Genomic DNA, 27,877 nt, shown 5'->3' on the forward strand with positions numbered 1-27,877 from the left:
AATTAGAAAGCTCTGAAATGTGGGCAGAGAAACGGGAATACAAAAACTGTGGTGCACTACTGATGGAAACAGCCATCTAGAAGAACAATCTGACATTTCCTGTGACCCAGCAAGTCCATTCCAAACTATACGTCCCAAAGAAACTCTTACATTGCTCCATAAGGTGACATGCATGAAGATGTTGAAGCATTTTTTTTTGTGGTGACAGAGTTGGAGAAAATTAACATGTGCACCTCTGGCATGCAGACTGGTAAAATGTTGTAGGTGCATATATCTCACTGCTATTCAGGAGTTAGATGCAATATATTAAGTGTACAGATGAGACATATGCAATATTTACATAAAGTAACAAACATACCAAAATAAACTATGTAAGAACACATATACATACTAAACACATTAAAACAGTAACATGGGATGGAGGGTAAGAGAAATGACATATGGGGATTAACAGGAATAGATAAAACAAGAAGATGGTCTCACATGGACCAAAGATAATGTGACTCTTCACAGCTGAATTTATGAGAAAGCATCTAAGAATAGGAATAGGAAGGGGGAACTGTTATTGTCCCATAAATACAGTAAAATCTGTTTCACTTTTGAATAAAATAATTGTTACTGATATAGTAGGTGAACTAATGTAATATGGTGAAAAATAATTTACTTTTCTAATCCTTAGAATAAAAAACTTGTGGCTGGGCGCGGTGGCTCAAGCCTGTAATCCCAGCACTTTGGGAGGCCGAGACGGGCGGATCACGAGGTCAGGAGATCGAGACCATCCTGGCTAACCTGGTGAAACCCCATCTCTACTAAAAAATACAAAAAAAAAAAAAACTAGCCGGGCGAGGTGGCGGGCGCCTGTAGTCCCAGCTACTTGGGAGGCTGAGGCAGGAGAATGATGTGAACCCGGGAGGTGAAGCTTGCAGTGAGCTGAGATCCGGCCACTGCACTCCAGCCTGGGCGACAGAGTGAGACTCCGTCTCAAAAAAAAAAAAAAAAAAAAAACTTGTAAGGCACAAGTTGTAGCTAAAAAAATGTTGATTTAGGCCGGGTGTGGTGGCTCACGCCTGTAATCCCAGCACTTTAGGAGGCCAAGGCAGGCGGATCACAAGGTGAGGAGTTCAAGATCAGCCTGGCCAATATGGTGAAACCCCATCTCTACTAAAAATACAAAAATTAGCCAGGCGTGGTGGCGGGCACCTGTAGACCCAGCTACTCAGAAGGCTGAGGCAGGAGAATCGCTTGAACCTGGGATGTGGAGGTTGCGGTGAGCCGGGATCGCATCACTGCACTCCAATCTGGGCGACAGAGTGAGATTCCGTCTCAAAAAAAAGAAAAAAGAAAAGTTGATTCAGTAATTTTCAGCTAGTCAACTAGGCATTATCAGGGAATAAAAGAAATAGAAAACTGGTGTCAAACCTTCAAGGCACTCAATACACATGGGGCGCTAACAGGGGAATAGTAACTGAAACAAGGGGCAATTCCTGCCCCATGAGAAAATCAGAGTGAATACTCTAATGCTGTCCAATAGGTGTATAATGTGACATACATATATAATTTTCAATTTTCTAGTAGCACCATTGAAAAATGTAAAAAGAAACATATTTAATATGTTAAATTAATTTAAATACCATTTTGTTTAATTCAATATATCCCCCAATATTTCAATGCATAATATAAAAAGGCTTTGCATCCTATTTTTGAAATACTGTCTTTGAAGCCTGGTTTATCTTTCACACTTACGGAACACCTCAATTCAGACTAACCACTTTTCAAGTGCTTGGCAGCCCTGCGTGTGGCTAGTTGCTACTGTGCTGGATACTGTAGCTCTAGGTACCCAAAGGACATGATCACATTTGGGTGAGAAGAAGGAAAAAAGGTACCCCAAGATGTGAAGGGATGGAGTCTTCAAAGGGGAAGTAGGAGAATTCTTTCAAGAGATGAGGGTCATCTCAGGCCAGGCACCGTCCAAGAAGAGGTAAGAAAGCTTGGGGGAAAGGGGGAAATGCTACTCTACTATAACAACCCACCATTAGCCAAATTTACTGCCAAATTTTCAAGAAGCCTATCAATCTTAGTTTGTTATTTATAATAACAAGTACCAGCTAAATTTTAAAGACACGTATTGACATATGTAAATACCTAATCCATGTCTGGTTATAAATCATGGCTGCATTTACCTCCCCTCCCTCTCCAAACTCCATTAAAATGAAAGTAAAGGAAAAAAATATAAGGCATAAGGAAAAAAGCCACAAGACAAAGAAAACAGAAGTGATGACAGACATACTTTTGGAAACTAAAAAAGAAGGAAAGATTAATCCTAAGCCAGCTATAGAGATATTGGAAAATCCTGATTTGTATTATAGAACCCTTAAAAGGTTCAGGAACTGGTGGTACCAAGTATCTCTAGAAGTGTGAGTGAAGTAAGCCTGAAACAAGAAGATCTGTCAGTCTGTTAAATAACAGACCCCCTGGGTCTCCTCTCCCACTCTGGCAAAAAATCGGAGGTTCTTTAGAAAGGGCAAAATGGAAAGTCTCAGGGCTTGGGGACACAGGGCACAACTGAGGGGAGGGACATTGAAAACAAGTAGAGAAAGCAGAAAGCCACAGACCTTTCCCTCTGCCCTCTCCCCTGACTCAGCTCCCGGGAACATGGGCATTCTGTGCTTGCCCAGGCCAAGTGATAAGACAAAATATACTAGTATCAAGAGCTCCACAAAGAAGTAACAGTGTGCCCCACTGTTGTATTCAAGATCCATCCAAATGCACAAAACTTCCAATCAGCCTTAAATAAACGCAGAAAAATAAGCAAGACTCAAAATAGCATTCTCTCTCTCCAAATCAGAGTGTCAGATGCTATATAAGACAAAAAACAAAATTCTGAAGAAAAAGGATATTCAGTCTAGAATTCTATATGCAGCCAAAATAGCAATCAAGTATGAGAACAGAATAAAGATGTTTGCAGATATGAAAGGATTTTAAAAATTTACTTCCCAGCAACTTTCTCAGAAAATCACTGGAGGAACTGCTGCAATGAAACCTGGGAGTGAACCAAAGGGAAGAAAATAGGATCCAACAGGAAAGGCAAAGGGAATCCCTAGGATACGGGTGAAGGGAGATCTCAGGATGACAACTATGCAGCAGAACAGACAGCTAGAACACAAGGCCAGCCTGACAGAGATGAAAGTGACAGAATGCCTGATGAATCTGACCACAGAGGAGACTGAGAAAGTGAAAAGTCATAAAAATCCAAGCAAACAAACAAAAACACCAAGAAAAAACTTGAGATGATGTTATTCTCTTTTGATTAAAAAAAAAAAAAAAGCATGAGGCATAGGCAAGTGAATTTATTTGTCCACAGTTACTTACATCTCAAGACCAGTTTCAAATTCCAGTCTATAACTCTAAATTCTAATTTCTCCTTGTATATGTTGTTCCTTCTTTTTTGCTCCATATCTTATGAGGTCCATTCTACCTCTTTAGAATCTTTATCTCAATCAGTCTTAGGCTCTCATTTTTGTCTTCCACTTTCAAGCCCAGACTCTTTCCATCACACATCCCTTCAGGAAAGTAGTGTAAGATTATGGCCAGGCGCTGTGGCTCACGCCTATAATCCCAGCACTTTGGGAGGCTGAGGCGGGTGGATCACTTGAGGTCAGGAGTTACAGACCTTCCTGGCCATGGTGAAACCCCATCTCTACTAAAAATACAAAAATTAGCCAGGCGTGGTGGCAGGTGCCTGTAATCCCAGCTACTCGGGTGGCTGATGCAGAAGAACTGCTGGAACCCAGGAGACGAAGGTTGCGGTAAGCCAAGATCATGCCATTGCACTCCAGCCTGGGCAAGAGAGCAAGACTCCATCATAAAAAAAAAAGAAAAAAGACTAGGGTTATGTAAAATTCTAGAAACAAAACCTGTGAATTCAACTTCTCTGATTTCATATTAAATTCTACCAATACAGATTTTTGTGTGAAATGTCCATACACAAACCCCACAATATTTAGGTCCAACCAAAAGCAACTGCTTATCAACAAGAAATACAGAAAAAACACCTGCTTTGTTTGAGCTTCGACACTGAACTCCAAGGTCCCACATAACCCACAGAAACAATGTCTTATCTAGTGTACACAGAAGTATCCAAGACTAACCACAGTTGAGCAGCTTGAATGGCTAGAGTGCAGTGCTAGTGAACTCTAGGCTGAAGATAAAGTTGGATGGCCCCCCACCTCAAAAAAAGGCCTTTTCTTTCAAAGCCAACTTCTACCCTTCCAATTGCTCTGTACAAGCAAGTGCAGATGGGTCAGTACAAATTCCTTAATTACTTTTGCAGACCAACTCCAAGCACAACCTTTAACTTCTTGGGTGAGACAGGACATTAAAGCTTCCCAGGTAAGAGATTTATTTTCTCCTTCAGGTTTAATTTGAAATTTTAAAATGAAAATGAGACAAATGAATTTTCTGCTTCAGTACTCCCAGTGGTGATCAGAGGGTGCTGCATTCCCTGACTCCTTTTTCTTTTTTAATCAAAGCCACAAGTCATGGAACATTCCCTGACTCTCACTAGGAATTTGTTCCAGCCCAGGAACAAATTCCAAGCAAAAAATCTGGCTATATCTTAGAATAATAAAATGCAGGCCGAGCACAGTGGCTCAAGCCTGTAATCCCAGCACTTCAGAAGGCCAAGGCAGGTGAATCACCCAAGGTGAGGAGTTCGAGACCAGCCTGGTCAACATGGTAAAACCCCATCTCTACTAAAAATACAAAACATTAGCTAGCTGGGCATAGTGGTGCGTGCCTATAATCCCAGCTACTCAGGCCGGGTGGCAGAGGTTGCAGTGAGCGGAGGTCACAAGATTGCACTCCAGCCTGGACAACAAGAGCGAAACTCTGACTCAAAAAAAAAAAAAAAAAAAGTAATAAAACGCAGAACAGGCCGGGCTCAGTGGCTCAAGCCTGTAATCCCAGCACTTTGGGAGGCCAAGACGGGCGGATCACGAGATCAGGAGATTGAGACCATCCTGGCTAATACGGTGAAACCCCGTCTCTACTAAAAATACAAAAAACTAGCTGGGCGAGGTGGCGGGCGCCTGTAGTCCCAGCTACTCCAGAGGCTGAGGCAGGAGAATGGCATAAACCCGGGAGGCGGAGCTTGCAGTGAGCTGAGATCCGGCCACTGCACTCCAGCTTGGGCGACAGGGCAAGACTCCGTCTCAAAAAAAAAAACAGAACAATCCTCTTTGAAATCAAATAGTTACTATTAATTTTTATTAGGTATAAGCCTCTATGTAATTACAATGTAAATCATGCACCATGTAAGTCTAAGAAAGTTACAATGTATGTATCATGAGCTACATGTACTGAAATGACCAAAATTCTACTTACTGCAAATTTCAACCTTTACCTAATTTACATACATAAGATGATAAGGATGTTCAAATTAAGTTTATAAGATCTTTCCTTAAAAACTCTGACTAAATATTTTCATGAATTCTTCAGAGATCAACTTTTTTTTCTCTTTCTTGTTTTAAGACACAGAGTTTCACCACGTTGTACCAGGTGGACAAGTGCTGTCCAGGTGGACTGGCCTCAAGTGATCCTCTGGCCTCAGCCTCCTGAGTCCTGAAATTACAGGTCACCTTTTTTCTGATAAGGCCCAAACAGCTTGATTCAAAAGGTTATGCTTAGAAGTTAAAAAGCTGATTAAGCCGGGGGCACGGTGGCTCATGCCTGTAATCCCAGCACTTTGGGAGGCTGAGGAGGGAAGATCATGAGGTCAGGAGTTCGAGATCAGCCTGCCAACATGGTGAAACCCAGTCTCTACTAAAATACAAAAAAATTAGCCGGGAGTGGTAACAGGCACCTGTAATCCCAGCTACTCGGGAAAGCTGAGGTAGGAGAACTGCTTGAACCCGGGAGGCGGAGGTTGCAGTGAGCTGAGATCGTGTCATTGCACTCCAGGCTGGGTAACAAGAGTGAAACTCCGTCTCAAAAAATAAAATTTAAAAATTAGCTGGGCGTGGTGGCGGCTGCCTGTAATCCTAGCTACTCAGGAGGCTGAGGCAGGAGAATCGCTTGAACCTGGGAGGCAGAGGTTGCAGCGAGCCGAGATCGTGCCACTGCACACGAGCTCAGGCGACAGTGCGAGACTTCGCCTGGGGAAAAAAAAAGGCTGATTAAATAAAACCATATTACATATTTTAAATGAGATACACTATACTGATATACAGTTAAGTGATCATCAAATGGCAACTACTGCTGTTTTCCACAACCACACTTTTTAATAAACAGCCAGTTTTTTTAAACTCATGGAACCTGAAAACTCAATTAAATGGTCTGGAAATCTCCCTTTGATAGTCACAGCACAATCTCAAAGGAGTATAGTTTAGTCAGCAAGACTTCACTGAACAGTAAGGCAGTGATTTTTTTTTTTTTTCTTAATAAATAAACATCAGAAATTCCTGCCATAGTGATTCTTAAGAGTGGTCCCTGGACCCGGAGCATCAACATCACCTGGCAACTTGTTAGAAATTCCAATTCTACGGGTAAAATCAAGGTCTAGGGGTAGGGCCCAGCAATCAGGGTTCTAAAGCCCTTCAGGTGATTCTAATGTTTGCTTAAGTATGAGAGTTACAGACTAGCTTCACAAAGTTCAGGCTGCTTTGTCCCGCAAGGAGCAGGAAATCCTAAAGAGTGGGAAAGCTATGTGTCCCAGGTACATGGCCTCTACAGCACCTAGCACAGTATCATACACACGGTAGGCATTCATACTTGCTGAACAGGTTAATTCAGTCTCACATAACCAATGGCTGACTAGACAACAGCATCATCAGTTTCACAGATGTCAGAAATTTGGGGGACTATCTGCATTAACTAATAATAAGTACATGACGCACACATAGCTGTTAAATAAGTTCACTGGGAAAGCCCTGGGTCTCTGGTACCTTGGCCAACAATGTTACCAGGCTTACAAAGTGTCATATCCTTTGAAATGAAGGTGAAAAACATGTTTCTCATTTTGCCAGTATAGAAAAAGGATGTATCCATGGCTCCATAAAACTATAGAACATAAACTGAAATGCAAACTGTGTGGTTGCCTTTAAAAAGCATATTTTGACTGGGCACAGTGGCTCATGCCTGTAATCCCAGCACTTTGGGAGGTCAAGGCAGGCGGACCACCTGAGGTCAGGAGTTCGAGAACAGCTTGACCAACATGGCAAAATCCCATCTCTACTAAAAATACAAAATAAAATAAAATAAATTAGCCAGGTATGGTGGTGGGCGCCTGTAATCCCAGCTACTCAGGAGGCTGCGGCACGAGAATCGCTTGAACCCAGGCGGCAGAGGTTGGCAGTGAGCCGAGATTGTACCATCGCACTCCAACCTGGGTGACAGAGCAAGACTCCATCTCAATTAAAAAAAAAAAAGCATATTTGACTTATCAGCCAACTATAATGTATGAATTCAAGCTGGATTCTAATTTGAACAGAGTTTAAAAATCAGAAACGAGGCCGGGCGCAGTGGCTCAAGCCTGTAATCCCAGCACTTTGGGAGGCTGAGACGGGCGGATCACGAGGTCAGGAGATTGAGACCATCCTGGCTAACACGGTGAAATCCCATCTCTACTAAAGAATACAAAAAAAAAAAAAAAAAAAAAAAACTAGCCGGGCGCGGTGGCGGGCGCCTATAGTCCCAACTACTCGGGAGGCTGAGGCAGGAGAATGGCGTGAACCCGGGAGGCGGAGCTTGCGGTGAGCTGAGATCCGGCCACTGCACTCCAGCCTGGGTGACAGAGCAAGACTCCGTCTCAAAAAAAAAAAAAAAAAAAAAATCAGAAACGTGAGAAAATTTAAACACCGCATATGTGGTATTAAGAAAATATGATAAAGGTATTGCTTTTATGTTTCTTAAAACAGGCTTTATCTCTTTTAAAAGCTCTAGAGAGGAAATGATACTGCATTTGCTTCTTAATTTATAAATGAAATAAGACTGGCCACTGAGCTGCGCTGTTGAGTACATGGGGGCTAAGTACATACCAGGATTTCTCAACCCTGGCACTACTGACATTTTAGGCCGGGTAATTCTTTCTTGTGGAAGGCTGTCCTATGTACTGTAAAATGTTTAGTAGCATTCCTGGTCAGTCAAACCTCTCTCCAGTTGTGATAACCAAAAATGTCTTTAGACATTGTCAAATGTCCACTAGAGGGCAAAATCACCCTGTGGTTGAGAAGCATTGATAAATAACATTCTATTTGTTTAAATTTTCCTATAATAAAACACTTTAAAAAATAGTTTTGACTGAGTGTGGTGGCTCACACCTGTAATTCCAGTGCTTTGGGAGGCTGGGACAGGAGGAATGCTTGAGCCTAGGAGTTAGAGACCACCTTGGACAATACAGGGAGATCCTATTTCTACAAAAAAATTAAAAATTAGCCCTGCATGTGGTAGGGCACGCATGTAGTGCCAGCTACTCGGGAGGCTGAGTTGGAAGGATTGCTTGAGCCCAAGAGGTCAAGGCTACAGCAAGCTGTGATTGCTCCACTGCACTCCTGCCTGGGTGACAGAGCGAGATACTGTCTCAAAATAAAAATAAAATCTACAGCAAGCTTGTCCAACCCACGGTCCAAGGGCTGCATGCAGCCCAGCACAGCTTTGAAAGTGACCCAATACAAATTCACAAACTTTGTTAAAACATTGTGAGATTTTTTTGCAATTTTTTTTAAGCTTATCAGCTATCGTTAGTATTAGTGTATTTTATTTGTGGCCTAAGACAATTCTTCCAATGTGGCCCAGAGAAGCCAAAAGATTGGACACCTCTGATCTACAAGCTTAAAAAAAAAAAAAAAGTTTTAGAAATACTCTGTGTACAGGTACAACTACATCTCCTTGTGGAGCCTAAGCGAGAGATCTGGGGCCCAGTAGAGGCTTTGCTATTAAATAATTAATGGTCTCCTGTCATTACTAGCAGCCTCTATCACCTCGCAGAGTCTCAGCATCCTCACTGGTTTAGATTGAGTAGTTCTTCTGAGCCATAACACAATGTGGCAACAGCGAACTTTTTTTTTTTTTTTTTTGAGATGGAGTCTCGTTCTGTTGCCCAGGCTGGAGTGCAATGGCTCAATCTCAGCTCACCGCACTCTCCGTCTCCAGGGTTCAAGCAATCCTTCTGCCTTAGGCTCCCAAGTAGGTGGGATTACAGGCACCTGCCACTGTGCGCGGCTAATTTTTGTATTTTTAGTAGAGACAGGGTTTTGCCATCTTGGTCAGGCTGGTCTTGAACTCCTGACCTCAGGTGATCCACCTGCCTCAGCCTCCCAAAGTGCTGGGATTACAGGTGTGAGCCACCGCACCCGACCAACAGTAAACTTTTATATGCCCATTCACTAAGGGTGGACATTAACATTTGGAAATCAAACAAAAATTAGTGTACAAGGATGAAGATAATATTTATGTTGCAAATTTTTTTTTTTTGAGACAGAGTCTTACTCTGTCACCCAGGCTGCAGTGCAGTGGCATGATCTCGGCTCACTGCAACCTTCGCCTCTTGTGTTCAAGTGATTCTCCCGCCTCAGCCTCTTGAGTAGCTGGGATTACAGGCATGCACCACCGCACCCAGCTAACTTTTTTTTTTTTTCTTTTTTTGAGGCGGACTCTTGTTCTGTCGCTCAGGCTGGAATGCAGTGGCCCAATCTTGGCTCACTGCAAGCTCTGCCTCCCAGGTTCACACCATTCTCCTGCCTCAGCCTCCCAAGTAACTGGGACTATAGGCGCCCGCCACCACGCCCGGCTAACTTTTTGTTTTTAGTAGAGACGGGGTTTCACCAAGTTAGCCAGGATGGTCTCAATCTCCTGACCTCATGATCTGCCTGCCTCAGCCTCCCAAAGTGCTGGGATTACAGGCGTGAGTCACCGCGCCCAGTCTTTTTTTTTTTGTAGAGATGGGGTTTCACCATGTTGGCCAGGCTGGCCTCAAGCCATCTGCCCACCTTAGCCTCCTAAAGTGCTGGGATTACAGGCATGAGCCACCACAACCGGCCTGCCTTTTCTTAGTCTTGATCTAATAAGTAACATTCTTATCATAGCTATATACAATTATTTAAAATTTAAATAAGATTCCTAGGATAAGCACAATAAAAAGTATTTTTACAAAATACTAAAACATACCTGTTCTAGTCACAATAGCCAAAAATGTCCATCACTGGTGAGTGGATTAAAAAAAATTGTGGCACATCCAAACAAGGAAATACTCACACAGCAATAAAAAGGAATGAACTACTGATACACATTGAAATAAATCTCAAAAGCACTATGCTAAGTGAAAGAAGACACAAAAGATTATTTACTCTTGTGACTCTATTTACATAGCATCCCTGAAAAGGCAAAACTACAAGGACAGAAAGCAGATCAGTGGTTGCCCAGGGGTTGAGAAAGGGAGAAGGCACTGACTATAAAGGGCCATAAGGGAGCTTTCTGACAATGGAAGTGTTCACATCATGATTGTGATAGTGGTTACATAACTATACGCTTGTCAAAACTCACCAAACTGTATATTTAAAATGGATGAACATTACATCTCAACAAACCTAACTTTAAGAAAAAAGCTTCTCAACAGAATGAGAGCTCCCATTCATTCTTGTACATTCACCACTCAATTGGCAGGAAGCCTAATACCTAGCAGTGCAGTAATGTAGGTAACAAGGTCTATACCTGAGTTGTAACACTGACACAAGGGCTCCACACTGTGAAAGCGACACAGCTCCTTCCAGAACATGCCAATACAAGCGTTAAAAATGTAACCAGGCATGGTAAATCAATGCAACAATGTGTGACAAACTTGATTTTAAAACAGTCAAAAATTCATTTTAAATACACTACATGGCCGGGTGTGGTGGCTCACGCCTGTGATACCAGCACTTTGGGAGGCCGAAGTGGGCAGATCACCTGAGGTCAGGAGATCGAGACCAGCCTGACAAACATGGAGAAACCCCGTCTCTACTAAAAATACAAAATTAGCCCGGAGTGGTGGCGCATGCCTGTAATCCTGGCTACTCAGGAGGCTGAGGCAGGAGAATCACTTGAACCTGGGAGGTGGAGGTTGCAGTGAGCCGAGATCATGCCACGGCACTCCAGCCTGAGAGACAGAGCCAGACTCCATCTCAAAAAAGAAAGAAAGAAAGAAGACCCATTTGAAATCCTTCATCATCACAAATCTGCTATGACTGTTTTCAGCTTCAGTTTAGAAAGCATGGAGCTCCTACTCTGGTTCAACATAAAGTTTTGCTTCTCTGAGTGAATATCAATGATCAAAACTAAATCAGTTGGGCACACTGGCTCACGCCTGTAATCTCAGCACTTTGAGGGGCCGAGGCAGGTGGATCACATGAGGCCAGGAGTTCTAGACCAGCCTGGCCAACATGGTGAAACCCTGTCTACTAAAAATACAAAAATGCAAGCCAGGCGTGGTGGTGCATGCCCGTAATCCCAGCTACTCGGGCGGCTGAGGCATGATAATCACTTCAGCCTGGGAGGCGGAGGCTGCAGTGAGCCAAGATCGCACCACCACACTCCAGCCTGGGAGACAGTCTCGGTCTCAAAAAAAAAAAAAAAGGTTTCTTTAAAAGGACCATAAGAAAATAGTTTCCTGACTCACCCAGTCTAAGAGTTTCTATTATTCGCTCTTTATATAATTTTCTAATCTCTCTCAGGTGGAGAAGGTACACTACTGTTCTACTCACTAAGGGCTAAAGAACATTAAATATTATACACTAATATGCTACATGGATGCTTAAGGCTATGGTTTTACGTTTATAGATCAAATTATCAAATGGCTATCCAGCAAACAAGTGGCATTTTTGAAGATCAAAATTAAAACATTGACACCACTAGGCCATAACATCTCAGGACATTACTGAAAGCATGAAAACACTCAAAGCAAGGAAGCATTCCCTAAGAGAAGACATTTCGTGCCAGCAATTACCTCATAACACTTTTAATGAAAGGCCAGTGAAGTTTCTTTACAAGTTATTTACTAGATGTTTTACAGAATATAGGCAACAACTAGACTGAAACACTTTTGAACCCAGTGTTAGAGGAGAGTTCAGAAAACGAACAGAGTCAAACGTTTCTTCAACGGAATTTCTACTAGAAGTTCTCATTCTCTAGCAATGCTGTTCCTGGCATTTTGTAGTTTCACATGAACAAAATCAAAGGTTCCTTTTATAAAATCATAGCCTGTGAGCGCTGAAACGGACCTAAGAGCTCATCTAAGTCAACCTCTTTTTAGGAAGGAGGACAGCGAAGCCCCAGCGGGTGTCCCTCAGCTAGGCAGTGAGTGGCAGAGCAGAGCTTCACTATACATATGCTTTTCTGCTTTTCAAAATGTTTAACTCCTTCAAAAAAGATTTGTATGGAAAGGAAACTATGCCTTAATAAAGGCTGCGCGCTAGTGTTTTGGAATTCCTAAGGGGACCACAAAGATCCCTCAGTGGACACTTAGTGACTGTGATTAAATTTAGTTCCAGACCATCTTAAAGAACGAGACAGACCACCTGACCCAATCGATTACTTTTAATCAGCACCAGTAACATATGGTATTAATGTGATAGTCTCTCAAGAAATGCCTGACCAAGTTAAAAGCAGAGTTCGGTTAAAATAAGCACTGACCACTGCAGTGATCTGACACACAAACTTGCACAATCCACTGAGCGGCAACCCGGCCTCTCAAAGCACCGATCCATAACGATGTAACTTACGGGCTTTACTCATCTACTAGACTGTAGGCATAATCGATATACTTCGCAGACCCGCCCGCGAGCAGCGGGACAGGGCGGACTTCTGGAGGAAACGGTCCGACCTGGCTGCCTCTTGGGTGACTACGGCCTGCCCTCTATTTCCAGAGCGTTCGGGCTGGGGGGGAACACCCGACTGCAAGGCACTGCCCGAGGAGCACGAAGGCCACCCCGAAGGTCCGCCAACTACAACGCCCAGGTTACTTACGTTTTCAGTGTCTCGTTCATTCACCGTTGGCAATGGGGTCCTAGTGGACATTTTACTGCACTTTAATTCTGCACAATGCGAGGGTGAAAACAAAACAGCACAGCCCTAGGAGGCCGGCGACCAGCGTCCTCGAGTCCACGGCACTTTCGAAGCGGCGCCGTGGGGAGGGCGGCTCCCTTCCCTCTACGGCCGTCTAGATCCCGGGCCTGGCCCGGGCCGTCCCCCGGCGGGCCCCGGGGCTCATTCTCTCCCTGCCTCGGCGGCCGAGGCGAGGAGCCCGGGAGGGCGGCAGTGGCGGAGCCGAGCCTGCGGCGGACTGCCGGCTTCGGCCCGCCGGCGTCCCCTCGCCTCAGGGCGCCCCGCGATCCCGGGCTCCCTCGCCTCCTTCTGCTCTCCCGCTCGTCGCGCCGCGAATTTCAGCTCCCGGGCCTCCACACAGCGCCGCCGGCGGCGCCTGAAAAAAAGAAGGCGGAGGAGGATGTGAAGGAAGTGGAGCGCAAGACAGGCCGCCGCGGGCTGTGGGCGCCGACCATGGAGCGGGCTGTGGAGGAGGCGCCTGCGCCCGGCTGCTTCTCCCTCTCTAGCGAGCTTGCTGCCTCAGCCTCCGCCCTGCTGGCCGCCGCTGCTGCCGCCGCACCCCGGCACCTCGGAGCCTCACGGACCCAAGATGGCCGCCCCTCGGCTTCCTCTGCTGCCTCCGGCTGCCGGAAGTGACGACAGGCCGCCTCCCGGAGTCGCGCCAATCAGCGTGGCCTGAGAAAGCCGGCCCGGCTGTTGTTGCTAGGGGCGACTTGGTCCAGACCCCGCCGCGGGGGCGGTGAAGAGGGCGGGGAAGCGCTGGCCGGGTCTCCACTAGACTACCGCGGGCGGCGGGTTCCTCCTGTACCGAGCGCGCCGGCAACGCCGAAAGAGCCGAGAAACGGCCCTGGGCGACAGCCAGCGCCCTCCCGCTGAGTTGGCATTTACAGACTACAGGCCTGGGTTGGCTGGATTACAGATCGAGAGCCTACTGTGCACAAAAGTTGCGGTTGCATCCTTGGGACTGCGCTGCACCGACTGGAGCCTCAGCATTAATGACAGGGCCGGGGCTACGGGAAGGAGCCGGGCTCTTGCATCCTTAACTGTGACCCGGGCGTCAGGCTCTCGCCAACAAACCTTCCCGTCTCCGGATCTGAGCAGCTGCGGGCTGGGCGCGGACCCCGAGGGCAGCAGGAGTCTCTTGCCCTCAAGGAGCTGGTGGTCAGCTAAATGCCATCCGGATGGAAGAGTGCAATAACGAGGGTGGCACAAAGGGGATGGAGTCGGGGGCGAAATGAATCTGTAGAGGCCCCCCAGGGACCAGTTCCTAAATGCCTGTAGGGACTTTATAAGCAGGCTTTACTTACAGTCAGTGCGTCGCTGCTGGAAGACAGGAAGCATCTTTGGGTGCCAGCCTCGGGCCAGACTCGGTAGACGCCTGCAGACTGGAACACTGGAAATGCTACCTGACCTAGAAACCTTCCTTGCCCGTTCACCTCTTCACGTGTTCGGTGCCTCTACTCAGCTCCTGGCCAGCGGTGGATGGAATCCATGGGTCCAGGGTCTGAAGAGGGAGAGTAGTGTGGGATGGGGGTGACACTAACTGTTACCGAGAGTCGAGTCTACCTTGTGGGTTCATGACATTTGTTACCTCATTTAGCCTCAGGGTAACCCTGTGAGATGGACAGACACACATGCGATCCGAAGTCTAGACAGGTACAGTGACTTGGCTAAAGTACACAGGTTGGTTAGCGACAGAGCTGGGATTCTAATCTAGTTCCCAAAGCTTGGATAATAGGTAAGCCCTTGTAGTGGGTGGCTATGTCATGCTTGCTTCCTCTTTGATCCGTTGGCATCCCAACTGTCTTGTGATGTTTGAGACCTTTCTTGCTCCAGGAAATATATGTATCTTTTTTTTTTTTTTTGACGGAGTCTCGCTCTGTTGCCCAGGCTGGAGTGCAGTGGCGCGATCTCGGCTCACTGCAAGCTCCGCCTCCCGGGCTCACGCCATTCTCCTGCCTCAGCCTCCCGTGTAGCTGGGACTACAAGGCGCCCACCACCACGCCCGCCTAATTTTTTTGTATTTTTAGTAGAGACGGGGTTTCACCCTGTTAGCCAGGAAGGTCTCGATCTCTTGACCTCGTGATCCGCCCGTCTCAGCCTCCCAAAGTGCTGGGGATTACAGGCGTGAGCCACTGTGCCCAGCCAAATATATGTATCTTTAAACGCCAGATTCACTCCCAGAGGGGCCAGAGGCTCCCAAAGTTAAAACACTGGAGGACTAAGATAACACTCAGGGCTCCCATCTAACCCTCAGAGGGGAGTGCCCAGGGGGCCAAGAGTGGTTCTATTTAAAATGTGAATAGGGGCCAGGCGCAGTGGTTCACGCCTGTAATCCTAACACTTTGGGAGGCCAAGGTGGGTGGATTGTCTGAGCTCAGGAGTTTGAGACCAGCCTGGCCAACATGGTGAAACCTCATCTCTGCTAAAATACAAAAAATTAGCCAAGCATGGTGGTGGGTGCCTGTAGTCCCAGCTACTCAGGAGGCTGAGGCGAGAGAATCTCTTGAACCTGGGAGGCAGAGTTGAAGTGAGCCGAGATCACCCCACTGCACTCCAGCCTGAGCAACAGAGCAAGACTGCGTCTCAAAAAACAAAATAAAAGAAAACAAAATGTGAATAGGGAGATGGCATGCACATCTGTAATCCCAGCTACTTGGGAGTCTGAGGTGGGAGGTCACTTGAGCCCAGGAGTTGGAGACCAGCCTGGGCAACAGAGTGAGACCTTGTCTCTACAAAAACTTAAAAAAAAAAAAAAAAATGGCAGAAGGGCGATGCCCACTGCACTCCTGCCTGGGAGACAGAGCAAGAACGTGCCTCAAAAATAAATAAATAAAGTTATTCTCTTTCTCCTTCTGGCCAAGAAGGGTTAGTGGAATTCCATTAGTTAAATGTGTGCTTCACACACTTCAACTGCAATGTCAGTTATGATAAGAAGGAGTGAGCGTAAGTGTTGTGGGAGACCCAAGCAGGGACATTTAGCTCAACTTGGGGGTTTGTATCAGGGAAGGCTTCCTGGGGGAGAGGATGTTTATGCTGAGTCTAAAAGCATGAGCAGAGTTAGCTGTGGGAGGATGAGTAGAAAGGACAGTTCAAGCAGAAGAATGGCCTGAGGAGCACCGCAATGAGAAGCCACACAGTGGGTCTGGGTAAATATCAGGAGAGTGAGCGGTGAGAAGCGAGACTGCAGGAGAAGGCCGGAGCCAGGCCGGGTTTGGACAGAGTATGACACCTGATTCTGCATCCCATCCTGATGACAGTTGGGAAAACACCCCAGAAAGGGTTTCAGCCTCAGGCAGAAGCTGCAAGAAAGTGTATGGGAAGTTCAGAACAGTTCACATTGGCCAGAGAAGTAGCTGGGGGAGGAGGTTTCCACTCAGGTGCTTTTCTCACTCAAGTCACATATGAAATAATGAGTCAGCAAATGCCAAAAGTTAGGAAATGAAGATAATAGTACTTAACTCAAGATGCTTTTGGTTTTTGTAAAAGCTAGAATTAAACGCCTTGAACTTTGCCTTGCACTTGTGTTAAATGACATCATGACACTGTGAAGAGTGGGAGACGGGTGTGTGTGCGTTTCTTTTTTCTTCTTTCTTTCTTCTTTTTTCTTTCTTTCTTTCTGTCTTTCTCTCTTTCTCTCTTTCCCTTCCTGCCTGCCTCTCTCTCTCTCTTCCCTCCCTCCCTCTCTCCCTGCCTCCCTCTCTTCCTTCCTCTCTTTTTCCCCTTCTTTCCTTCCTTTGTTGTTGCTTGAGCCAGACAGGGTCTTGCTCTATTGCCCAGGCTGGGGCACAGTGGTGTGATCATAGCTCACTGCAGCCTTGAACTCCAGGGCTCAAGTGATCCTTTGCCTCAGCCTCCTGAATAACTAGGACTACAAGTATGCACCACCACACCCAGATAATTTATTTGTAGAGACCAAGTCTTGTCCAGACTGAACTCCCAGCCTCAAGCAACCCTCCCATCTCTGCCTCCCAAGGTGCTGGGATTACAGGTGTGATCCACTGCACCCAGTCACCTGGGTGTGTGAATTACAAGCAAAAAAGAAAATGAGAGGAAGGGAAGAAAGTAAAGTATTGTTCTGTTCCAGGATTATGTGCATCTATGGTCTGGAAGGAATAGAGAGGAGGGTTTGGAAGTTGTCCTTGGAATGCCTTCTTCAATCCCTTTTCATATTTCTTGTTTCCTGTCTTCATATTAAAATAGTTTCTACCTTGGGGCCCCAAGCTGAAAAGATATAACTAAATTTACTAAGGTGTATATGTGCATAAGCAATACTTACTTTCATGGCAAGAAGGAAGGCACCATGAGACATCAGAAGCTGGAGATAATCTAGCCCTACTGTGTCCCTGTGGGGCAGATGAGAAACTGAGTCTCAAAGAGGCGACATGCCGGCCGGGCGCGGTGGCTCACGCCTGTAATCCCAGCACTTTGGGAGGCTGAGACGGATAGATCACGAGGTCAGGAGATTGAGACCATCCTGGCTAACACGGTGAAACCCCGTCTCTACTAAAAAATACAAAAAAAAAAAAAAACAAAAAAAAACAAAAACTAGCCAGGGGAAGTGGTGGGTGCCTGTAGTCCCAGCTACTCGGGAGGTTGAGGCAGGAGAATGGTGTAAACCTGGGAGGCGGAGCTTGTAGTGAGCTGAGGTCAGGCCACTGCACTCCAGCCTGGGTGACAGAGCAAGATTCCGTCTCAAAAAAAAAAAAAAAAAAAAAGAGGCGAAATGCCACCTCTTAGCCATTAGGATAGCTACTAGCAAAAAAACAGAAAATAACAAATTTTGGCAAGAACATGGAGAAATTGGAAACTGTACACGGTTGCTGGGGATGTAAAATGGTGCAGCTTCTATGAAAAACAGTATTATGTTTCTGAAAAAAAATTAGAAATAGAATTACCATATGATCTAGTAATCCCACTTCTAGGTAGATACCCAAAAGAATTGAAAACACAGTCTCAAGGAAACATCTGCAGACTCATGCTCATGGCAGCATTATTCACAATAGCTAACATGTGAAAGCAAACCAAGTGTCCATCCATAGGTGAATGGCTAGACAAAGTGTGGTACGTCCATACAATGGACCATGATTCGACCTTAAAAAGAGGGGAAATTCTGGCCGGGCGCGGTGGCTTAAGCCTGTAATCCCAGCATGTTGGGAGGCCGAGACGGGCGGATCACGAGGTCAGGAGATCGAGACCATCCTGGCTAACACGGTGAAACCCCGTCTCTACTAAAAAAATACAAAAAAATAAACTAGCCGGGCGAGGTGGCGGGCGCCTGTAGTCCCAGCTACTCCGGAGTTTGAGGCAGGAGAATGGCGTAAACCCGGGAGGCGGAGCTTGCAGTGAGCTGAGATCCGGCCACTGCGCTCCAGCCCCAGGGACAGAGCGAGACTCTGTCTCAAAAAAAAACAAAAAACATAGATGAACCTTGAGGACATTATGATGAGTGAAATAAGCCAAACACAAAAGGACAAATTCTGTATGATCCCTCTTCTATGAGGTACCTGGAGCAGTCAAATGGATTCCGACAGAAAGCAGACTGGTGGTGCCAGTGGGGAGAAGGAAACAGAGAGTTCCTGCTTAATGGGCAGAGTTTCCTTTTGGAAAGAAAAGAGACACGAGGACAGAGGGCACAACCGTGTAAATGTACTCAATGCCACTAAACTGTACACTTAAAAATGGTGGAGATGGTTAAGATGGTTTTATGTTACATGTTTTTACCACAATTTTATGTATTCGTTTTTGAGATAGGGCCTCACTTTGTCATCCAGGCTGGAGTGCAGTGGCACAATCACAGCTCACTGCAGCCTCAACCTTCGGGGCTCAAGCGATCCTCCTGCCTTAGTTCCCCAAGTAGCTGGGTCCACAGGCATGTACCACCATGCCCGGCTAATTTTTGTTTTGTTTTTGTTTTTTGTGTGCGGATGAGGGTTTGCCATTTTGCCCGGCTGGTCTCGAACTCCACGCCTCAAGCAATGCTCCCACCTCAGCCTCCCAAAGTGCTGGGATTACAGGCAGGAGCCACCATACTCAGCCCGCAATTTTAAAAACAAACAAAGAGATGAAGGGAAAGCTTCAGAAGCTTTGTCTGAAGCTGCACAACTAGTTAGCAACGGGGCCAGAATGGGGACCCAAATCTCCCAAGCCCCAGCAGACGCCCCCCACACACACCAGCACCAGAAAGTATCTGGGTCCCTGACGGCAGCTTCAAGTACCTGCACTAGCGGTGAGATTGCCATCCTCCTGACTTCTTATGCGAAAAAATAAGCACTTCTTGTTGCACCCACTACAGTTGGGTTGTGATTTACTTGCAGCCCCGCGTGATCCTAACCAGTACCATCATGCTAAGAGTCACATCTCCTGACCCACAGGCCCGTGCATTCTGCACCACATCTAGTTTGGACGGGCGTGGAAAGGCTGCTGCAGGCTCATCACCCCATCACAACCCTCACAAACACAACTCCTCTACCAGAGAGTGGGAACTACTGGGACCCGGGAGCCATTCCTCAGTGTGTGTGTGTGTGTGTGTGTGTACGCAGATATGTTGCAGACCAAGAGCTGAACACTGAAAATATGTAAAGCCACAGAGATGGAGAAAAGCAGAGTGTGATAATTGAGACATTGGGGTCATCATGCCTGGTGGCAGGGGAAAGAGGAGGGGCTGGGCAGTAGGTGTTCCTGGGACACTCCAGGTAGGCCCCAGGTGCTTCGAGTCTTTGGGAAATATGAGGTCCATTTGGACTCCATGCCAGGCCACTGCCCCCCACGTCCGGGATCAGGGCAGACAAGCTGCTATTCTTTTAATTTACCTCTCCGGTCCCCTTCTTCACCCCACCAGGGTCCTGTTGCCCTCTGTGAGCCCTGCTTCAAGGCCCAGAAGGCACCCCAGGAATTCTCACTTCCAAGATTCTGTTCCTGCCATTCACACACTTGGAAAGGCTCCCCTGCCTGCCCAAAGCCTCCCTGCTGTTACGCAGCCATCCTCTCGTCCTGTCCTCATCCCAGGTCCTTGTCCTCATCCTCGCTTCTTCCCTGAAGACTCTGCAGACCAGCCCCCAGAGTGGCCCGCCCCTCCTTGGCTTTTCCTGCCGAGGTCACGGTACATTTATTGAGCTCCAGCTCTGTACCTGGCACAAGACACCTATGCTAGGACACCCAACTCTTCTACAGCCTGTGAGACGTCAATGGGCAGGTGAGAGGCGACTGGCCGAGACTCAGGAAGGGCTGTCCCTCGTCCAGTGTCAGGGGCAAAGCAAAGGGAGAGCCAGGACTGAGCTCCAAGGCCGAAACTCTGCAATCGATCCTTTCATTCCTGGTGAGTGGAGAGCCCTCGAACCTCCTGTGCTTAGGTCAGTGTAGGGCCCAGCTGAAAACTCAGTGGAGATGCGCCAGTGATTTTCCACCTTCCGGTACCCCAGCCTTTCCAGAGAGCTCTGGATGGAACGCCTCTTGGGGAGAACATGGGCGCCCCCGCCTTGCTAAACACACTATTCTGGAAAGTCGTGTCAGCTTTTGCCACAGCTCGAAGGTGTCCCTTTCCCACGTCCCATACTTCACCACAGTGTAGAGATGGCCCTGGGGGATGCAGGAGGGAAAGGGCCATTTGCCCCTGCAGTGATTCTCCAGCTCTCGGATCTGCTGAAGAGGATTGATCCCTATCTAGTTCTAGATTGGTCAGTCCCCAACTGGATCTGTGAGTCGCCTCTCACACACACGTACGCAGTTGTCATTACCAGATTCTGGTAGCGTAGCCCTCTGGAGCCTGCCCTGTCCCATGACGCACTCTGCTGTGAGCTGGGAAAATCCACTGTCTGGAACTATATCTAAAGGTCTTGGGGGACCACAGAGGTGAGGGAGAGGCAAGGGCTTTGGAGTTCGAACTCTGGCTATGACCCTGAATGCTGGGGGACCTTGGGCAAGTGACTTCATGTCTCTGAGGCACGGTTTCTGAATCAGTCAAATGGGAATGGTAATAGCTACCACTCACAGTTGCTCTGGGGGTCCATGGAGAAAATTCCCAGAAAGCACCAGCACAGCAGGTGCAGAATCCACCCTTCCAAAGCTCAGAGGACTCACCACCTCCTGGGGGGGGTGCCCTTCCCACCTCTCCCGCCGAGAGGAGCACAGAGCTCAGAGTCTGTAGAACACAGATCAAGGCTTATCCACACAGGGTGGGGAGTTAGAGACTCACTCTCCCTCCCTCCCTGGTTTCCTCCTCCGGTTCTGCCTACCTCACTGAGTACTGAGTTCACGATAGGAGACGCAGAAGCCCTTGGTAAGGGATCCTGCAACACCAGATAAGGTGTTCGTGTTTTCATCATTGCCTCTGCTTTGCAGGCAAGGACTTGGAGATTCAGAAGGGCAAGAGGCTTTCTCAAGCTCACGGGCAGAAAGCAGTGCCCTGAGACTCCAGTCTGCTGGCTCTGACACCCACGGGCTGCAAAGACAAGTGGGCAAAAAAGGATAGAGAGAAGGAATGAGTGGGTGAATAGACTACCCCAGCGCTCCTGGAGCCTCAGACCTGCCCATTATTGTAGGGTTGACCTATTAAAGTAAGCACATCTCCCAAATACAAACAGGTTTTTCCAAGACAATAAAGCCTAAGCTCTGCTTGAGGGAAGACCGTTTCCTCCTTTACTTAGGCTGCTGCCCTATCCTTGGAGTCGTTGGCCCTCATTGGGTGGAGTCATAAAAAGCCGCATCAGCCTTGGGTGGCTGCCCCCCTACTCCTCTCTCCTTCCTTTGTTCCTTCCATCCACAGTGTTTATTGAGCACCTACTTTGGGCAAAGCTATGTTTGAAGCGTTGAGGACATAGTTGTGAACAGAGAAAGTTCTTGCCCACTCTCAAGTCACAGGACACACATAGCAGAACTCATGCATCATATAATTTCAGGACAGGAGACCTGTAATTTAAAAATTTAATCAGGGGAGGGTGACACAGACTAAGCTCTTTGGTTTAATTCAATTTTTTTTTTTTTTTTTGAGATGGAGTCTCACTCCGTCGCCCACGCTGGAGTGCGGTGGTGTGATCTAGGCTCCCTGCAAGCTCCACCTCCTGGGTTTACACCATTCTCCTGCCTCAGCCTCCTGAGTAGCTTGGACTACAGGTGCCCGTCACCGCGCCAGGCTAGTTTTTTGTATTTTTAGTAGAGATGGGGTTTCACCGTGTTAGCCAGGATGGTCTCGATCTCCTGACCTTGTGATCCGCCTGCCTTGACCTCCCACAGTGCTGGGGTTCCAGGCGTAAGCCACCATGTCCGGGCTCAAATTTCATTTTTTCCTTTTGGTCATCAGTACACATAGTGCAAAATAAAAAGTTGCAAAGGGATACAGAGTTAAAGCTTTTAACAGTTTATGTTTTTCAAAAACACCATAAAGAGGGTAAAAATGTAAGCCTCAAACTGGGAGAAGTTATAACTGATAAGGATTTAAATCCATACCATATAAGAAATGTCTATAATTGGCTGGCTACGGTGGCTCACACCTGTAATCCCAGCACTTTGGGAGGCCGGATCACCTGAGGTCAGGAGCTCGAGACCAGCCTGCCCAACATGGTGAAACCCCACCTCTATTAAAAATACAAAATTAGCCAGCGTGGTGGTGCACACCTGTAATCCCAGCTACTTGGGAGGCTGAGGCAGGAGAATCACTTGAACCCAGCAGGCAGAAGTTGCAGTGAGCTGAGATCGTGCCACTGCACTCCAGCCTGGGCAAAAAGAGCAAAACTCAATCACAAAAAAAGAAAAGAAAGAAAGAAGGATCTATAATTTAATAAGATCAACAACCCAATAGAAATATAGGCAAAAGACAGCAACAGGCACTTGGGGGTTGATAAATAATAAGAACAAATACTTAAAGTCATCTGTGATTGCAAATGCAAACTATCTCAGTCCATCCTGGAAGCTGTAACAAAATAGAAGACGTAGAAGCCCTTGGTAAGGGATCCTGCAATGCCAGATAAGGTGTTAGGGTTTTTTATCATTGCCTCTGCTTTGCAGGCAAGGACTTGGAGATTCAGAAGCGCAAGAGGTTTTCTCAAGCTCACAGGCAGAAAGCAGTGCCCTTAGACTCCAGTCTGCTGGCTGGCTTAAAAACAGGAAAAATGTATTCTCCACAGTTCTGGAGGCTGGGAAATCCAAGATCAAGGCCCTGGCAGATATGGTGTCTGCTGAGGGCTGGCTTTGTGTTCACAGACGGACGGCTGTCATCTCACTGTGCACTCACATGGCAGAAGGGGCAAATGAGCTCTTTGGGGCTCTTTTCTGGAAGGACTTCACCCTCGTGACCTCATTACCTTCCAAAGGCCTCACCTCCCAATACTATCAAACTCTGGGGTTTAGTTTTCTTTTTTTGAGACAGAGTCTCACCCTGTCGCCCAGGCTGGAGTACAGTGGTGCTATCATGGATCACTGCAGCCTCAATCTCCCAGGCTCAGGTGATCCTCCCATCCCAGCCTCCCAGGCAGCTGGAACTACAGGCACTCACCAGCATTCCCAGCAATTTTTAAAAATTTTTTGTAGAGATGGGTGTTTACCATGTTGCCAAGGCTGGTCTTGAACTCCTGGACTCAAGCGATCCTCCAATCTGAACATCCTAGTGCTGGGTTTACAGGCCTGAGCCACTGTGCCCAGTCGGGGTTCAGTTTTCAACATATGAATTTGGGTGGACACAAATAATTTATGGCACAGAGAGCATAATAAATTACCACGTACTGGCCACCAGATTGGCAAAAAGGAAAATGTCGGACAATAGCAAGTGCTGCTGAGAATGTGGAACAATGGGAACATTTTGTCGTCTTTTAGACAGGGTCCCACTCTGTTACCCAGGCTGGAGTGCAATGGCATGATCATAGCTCACTGCAGCCTTGAACGCCTAGGCTCCAGCGATCTTCCTGTCTCAACCTTCAAGTAACTAGCACTATGGGCATGAGCCATCATACCTGGCTAATTTTTTAAAAGTTATTTTTTGGGCCGGGCGCGGTGGCTCACACCTGTAATCCCAGCACTTTGGGAGGCCGAGGGCGGATCACGAGGTCAGGAGATCGAGACCATCCTGGCTAACACAGTGAAACCCCGTCTCTACTAAAAAATACAAAAAATAAGCCGGGCGTGGTGGCGGGAGCCTGTAGTCCCAGCTACTCGGGAAGCCGAGGCAGGAGAATGGCGTGAACCCGGGAGGTGGAGCTTGCAGTGAGCCGAGATCACGCCACTGCACTCCAGGCTGGGTGACAGAGCAAGACTCCGTCTCTAAAAAAAAAAAAAAAAAAAAAAAGATTACTTTTTGTAGAGACGAGATCTCACTATGTTTCCCAGGCTGGTCTCAAACTCCCGGACTCGAGCAATCCTCAGCCTCAGCCTCCCAAAGTGTTGGTGTTACAGGCATGAGCTGCTGCACCCGGCTTCAATGGGCACTCTTAGACCCTGCTGGGGAGTGTAAGTTCAAGGTAAGAGCAGAAAATAATGAAGCACAATGCAGAGATCACATAATCAACAAAGCCAAAACGTATTTGGCAAAAGCCAGTAAAATTGGCATTTTGGACAACAATCTGACATCAGCAATTAAAGTTGAAGTTGTGTGGCCCCTACAGCTGAGCAATTCCACCCAAAATATTTACCCTGAAAAAACTCTCAGCTGCGCACAGTGGCTCACGCCTGTAACCTCAGCACTTTGGGAGGCCGAGGCAGTGGATGACCTGAGGTCAGGAGTTCAAGACCAGCCTGGCCAACATGGTGAAACCCTTTCTCTACTAAAAATACAAAAAAATTAGCTGGGCGTGGCGGCCCGCGCCTGTAATCCCAGCTTCTTGAGAGGCTGAGGCAGAATCACTCGAACCTCGGAGGCGGAGGCTGCGGTGAGCTGAGATGGCGCCACTGCACTCCAGCCTGGGTAACAGAGTAGGATTCCATCTCAAAAAAATAAATAAATAAATTCCTGCTTTCTGCCCTACCCATAGAGGAGTCCATACAGCGTTGTTCTGGATTCCCATTGTAACTTAAAGGGAAGCTTTCACAAGATCTGGAGCCCTTGATGTCCTGCAAATGAAGGAGGAGCATGTCCTTAAGTTCCTTGCAGCAGGAACCCACTTAGGTGGCACCAATCTTGACTTCCAGATGAAACAATACATCTACAAAAGGAAAAGTGATGGCATCTACATCATAAATCTGTGGGAGGACCTGGGAGAAGCTTCTGCTGGCAGCTTGTGCCATTGTTGCCATTGAAAACCCTGCTGATGTTAGTGCCATATCCTCCAGAAATACTGGCCAGAAGGCCGTGCTGAGGTTTGCTGCTGCCACTGGAGCTACTCCAATTGCTGGCCGCTTCACTCCTGGAACCTTCACTAACCAGATCCAGGCAGCCTTCCGGGAGCCACAGCTTCTGGTGGTTACTGACCCCAGGGCTGACCACCAGCCCCTCAGAGAGGCATCTTATGTTAACCTACCTGCCATTGCTCGTAACACAGATTCTCCTCTGCGCTATGGGGACATTGCCATCCCATGTGACAATAAAGGGAGCTCCCTCATTGGGTTTGATGTGGTGGACGCTGTGGGAGGTCATGCCTGACCTCTACTTCTACAGCGATCCTGAAGAGATTGAAAAAGAAGAGCAGGTTGCTGCTGAAAAGGCTATGACCAAGGAGGAATTTCAGGGTGAATGGACTGCTCCAGCTCCCGAGTTCACTGCTACTCAGCCTGAGGTTGCAGACTGGTCTGGCAGCGTGCAGGTGCCCTCTGTGCCTGTTCAGCAGTTCCCTACTGAAGACTGGAGGGCTCAGCCTGCCACTACAAACTGGTCTGCAGCTCCCACTGCTCAGGCCACTGAATGGGTAGAAGCGACCACTGCATAGTCTTAAGCTGTTTTTGCATGGGCTCTTCAGCAACATGAAAATAAGGTTGATGGAAAATAAACATCGGTTTCTAAAACAGAAAAAACTCTCAAACATATGCACGGGAACATGTATAAGAATAATCATAGCACTACAGTTTGTTATAGAAACACACTGGAAACAATTCAAATGTCCATTATCTGTATGAATACAGAAAATGGCATATTCGCACAAAGAAATAGTATATAACAGAAAGAATACTTTTTACAGCTACATACAACAACAGGAATGCATCTCAGTATCATAATCTCCATATATTATTTAAAAAACCTAGGGCCGGGCGCGGTGGCTCACGCCTGTAATCCCAGCACTTTGGGAGGCCGAGGTGGGCGGATCACAAGGTCAGGAGATCGAGACCATGGTGAAACCCCGTCTCTACTAAAAATACAAAAAATTAGCCGGGCGTGGTGGCGGGTGCCTGTAGTCCCAGCTACTAGGGAGGCTGAGACAGGAGAATGGCGTGAACCCAGGAGGCGGAGCTTGCAGTGAGCCGAGATCGCGCCACTGCACTCCAGCCTGGTGGACAGAGTGAGACTCCGTCTCAAAAAAAATAAAAAATAAAAAATAAAAAAAATAAAAAATAAAAAAAATAAAAAAATAAAAATAAAAAACCTAAAGCAATTCTTAGAATACACATAGCGTGATTCAGAAATAAAAACGTGCAAAACCAAACAACATACTGTTTAAAGATGCAAACGTATAGAATGAAACTATTGAAAAAAACACAAGGGGATGAAAAACACAAAAATCAGGATAGTGGTAGCTGGGTACAGTGGCTTATGCCTGTAATCCCAGCACTTTGGGAGGCTGAGGAAGGCAGATCGCTTGAGTCCAGGAGTTTGAGACCAGCCTGGGCAACATGGTGAAACCCCATCTCTGCTAAAAATACAAAAATTAGCAGGGTGTGGTGGCACATGCCTGTAATCCCAGCTACTCGGGAGGCTGAGGCACAAGAATGGCTTGAGCTGGGGAGGCAGAAGTTGCAGTGAACCAAGATGATGCCACTGCACTCCAGCCTGGGTGACAGAGCTAGACTCCATCTCAAATAAATAAATAAGTAATGCTTACTCCCTTCTCCCCTGTGGATCTGGTTTTACCTGGGAGTTCGTGCACCAGGGCATAGCTAACAGCAGACGCTTCACTGTTCTGGCCCTCATTATGGATTCCATGCAGGAGGCTGATGGGGGATAGTCCCAGGAGATGGAGATTCCACCCTGACTTTGCACTTGGCTGCCAAATGGCCTTGCCTGTGGCCTTCCTGCCCACCTTGAACTTGAGCTTCCCCATCACAATGGTTCTGACTGTCCATCATTCTCCCCAGTACACATCAGCTGTCACCATTGCATATGGAAACTGCTGCTAGTATAATTGCAGGTCAAGGACAAGAGCAGAGTTGAAAGAGCAAAACCCTCAAAGGTCTAGCCCTTCATCGTGACAAATCCCTGACCTCACATGGACAGCTCAGGAGCTGGGCATGGCAAGGCAGCACGGAACCTAGCAAGTTGTTAGAACAAGATTCTGTTCACTCAGCTCTGCTGCCTCCTCTCCCTCGGATGTGACCTCAGACATGAGCTGGCCAGGGCTGGCCCTCTGAGTCAGCCCTGAGTCCCAACTACACGCCTTCCCCGTGGGGCTGCTGGCCTCAAAGCCTCCTTTAACAAAGAGGGTAGGAGGATGGATGACTCGGCGTGTGTAATATACCCAACTGCAGATGAATAATTGATGTGTTTGAGTATTAATAAGCAGGAACTGGCTATTTTAGCCGTAAAGCCAAAAAGATACTCTGTTAAAGCAAATCCTCCAATCTACACCTAAAGCAACAAAACAAAACAAAACAAAATAAAAATCCATGAAGAACAACACCCCCAAACTTCCTAAAACCCCTGCTTTTAACAGAAACCTACTTGGAGGAGATCCTA

General features: G+C 47.1%; 1 protein-coding gene and 1 pseudogene across 7 annotated transcripts in view; one reads left to right on the top strand and one right to left on the bottom strand.

The window, feature by feature from the left end:
• MARK3 (microtubule affinity regulating kinase 3) overlaps nt 1–13,708 on the bottom strand; it is a 115,371-nt gene extending 101,663 nt beyond the window's left edge. For 3 of the 7 annotated variants that reach the window (XM_023205687.1, XM_023205686.1, XM_023205684.1), the window contains exon 1: nt 12,994–13,708. In XM_023205687.1, coding sequence (XP_023061455.1) covers nt 12,994–13,044 — 51 coding nt within the window. In that variant the 5' untranslated portion in view covers nt 13,045–13,708. The remainder of the gene's footprint in view (nt 1–12,993) is intronic. The other 4 variants (XM_023205689.2, XM_023205688.2, XM_023205685.2 and 1 more) reach the window with 2 other exon arrangements.
• A 6,935-nt stretch (nt 13,709–20,643) lies between these two features.
• LOC111538164 lies at nt 20,644–25,919 on the top strand (annotated as a pseudogene).
• The last annotated feature ends 1,958 nt before the right edge of the window (nt 25,920–27,877 follow it).

This window comes from Piliocolobus tephrosceles, chromosome 6, assembly GCF_002776525.5.
Source record: "Piliocolobus tephrosceles isolate RC106 chromosome 6, ASM277652v3, whole genome shotgun sequence".
In the NCBI taxonomy this organism is placed as follows: domain Eukaryota; kingdom Metazoa; phylum Chordata; class Mammalia; order Primates; family Cercopithecidae; genus Piliocolobus; species Piliocolobus tephrosceles.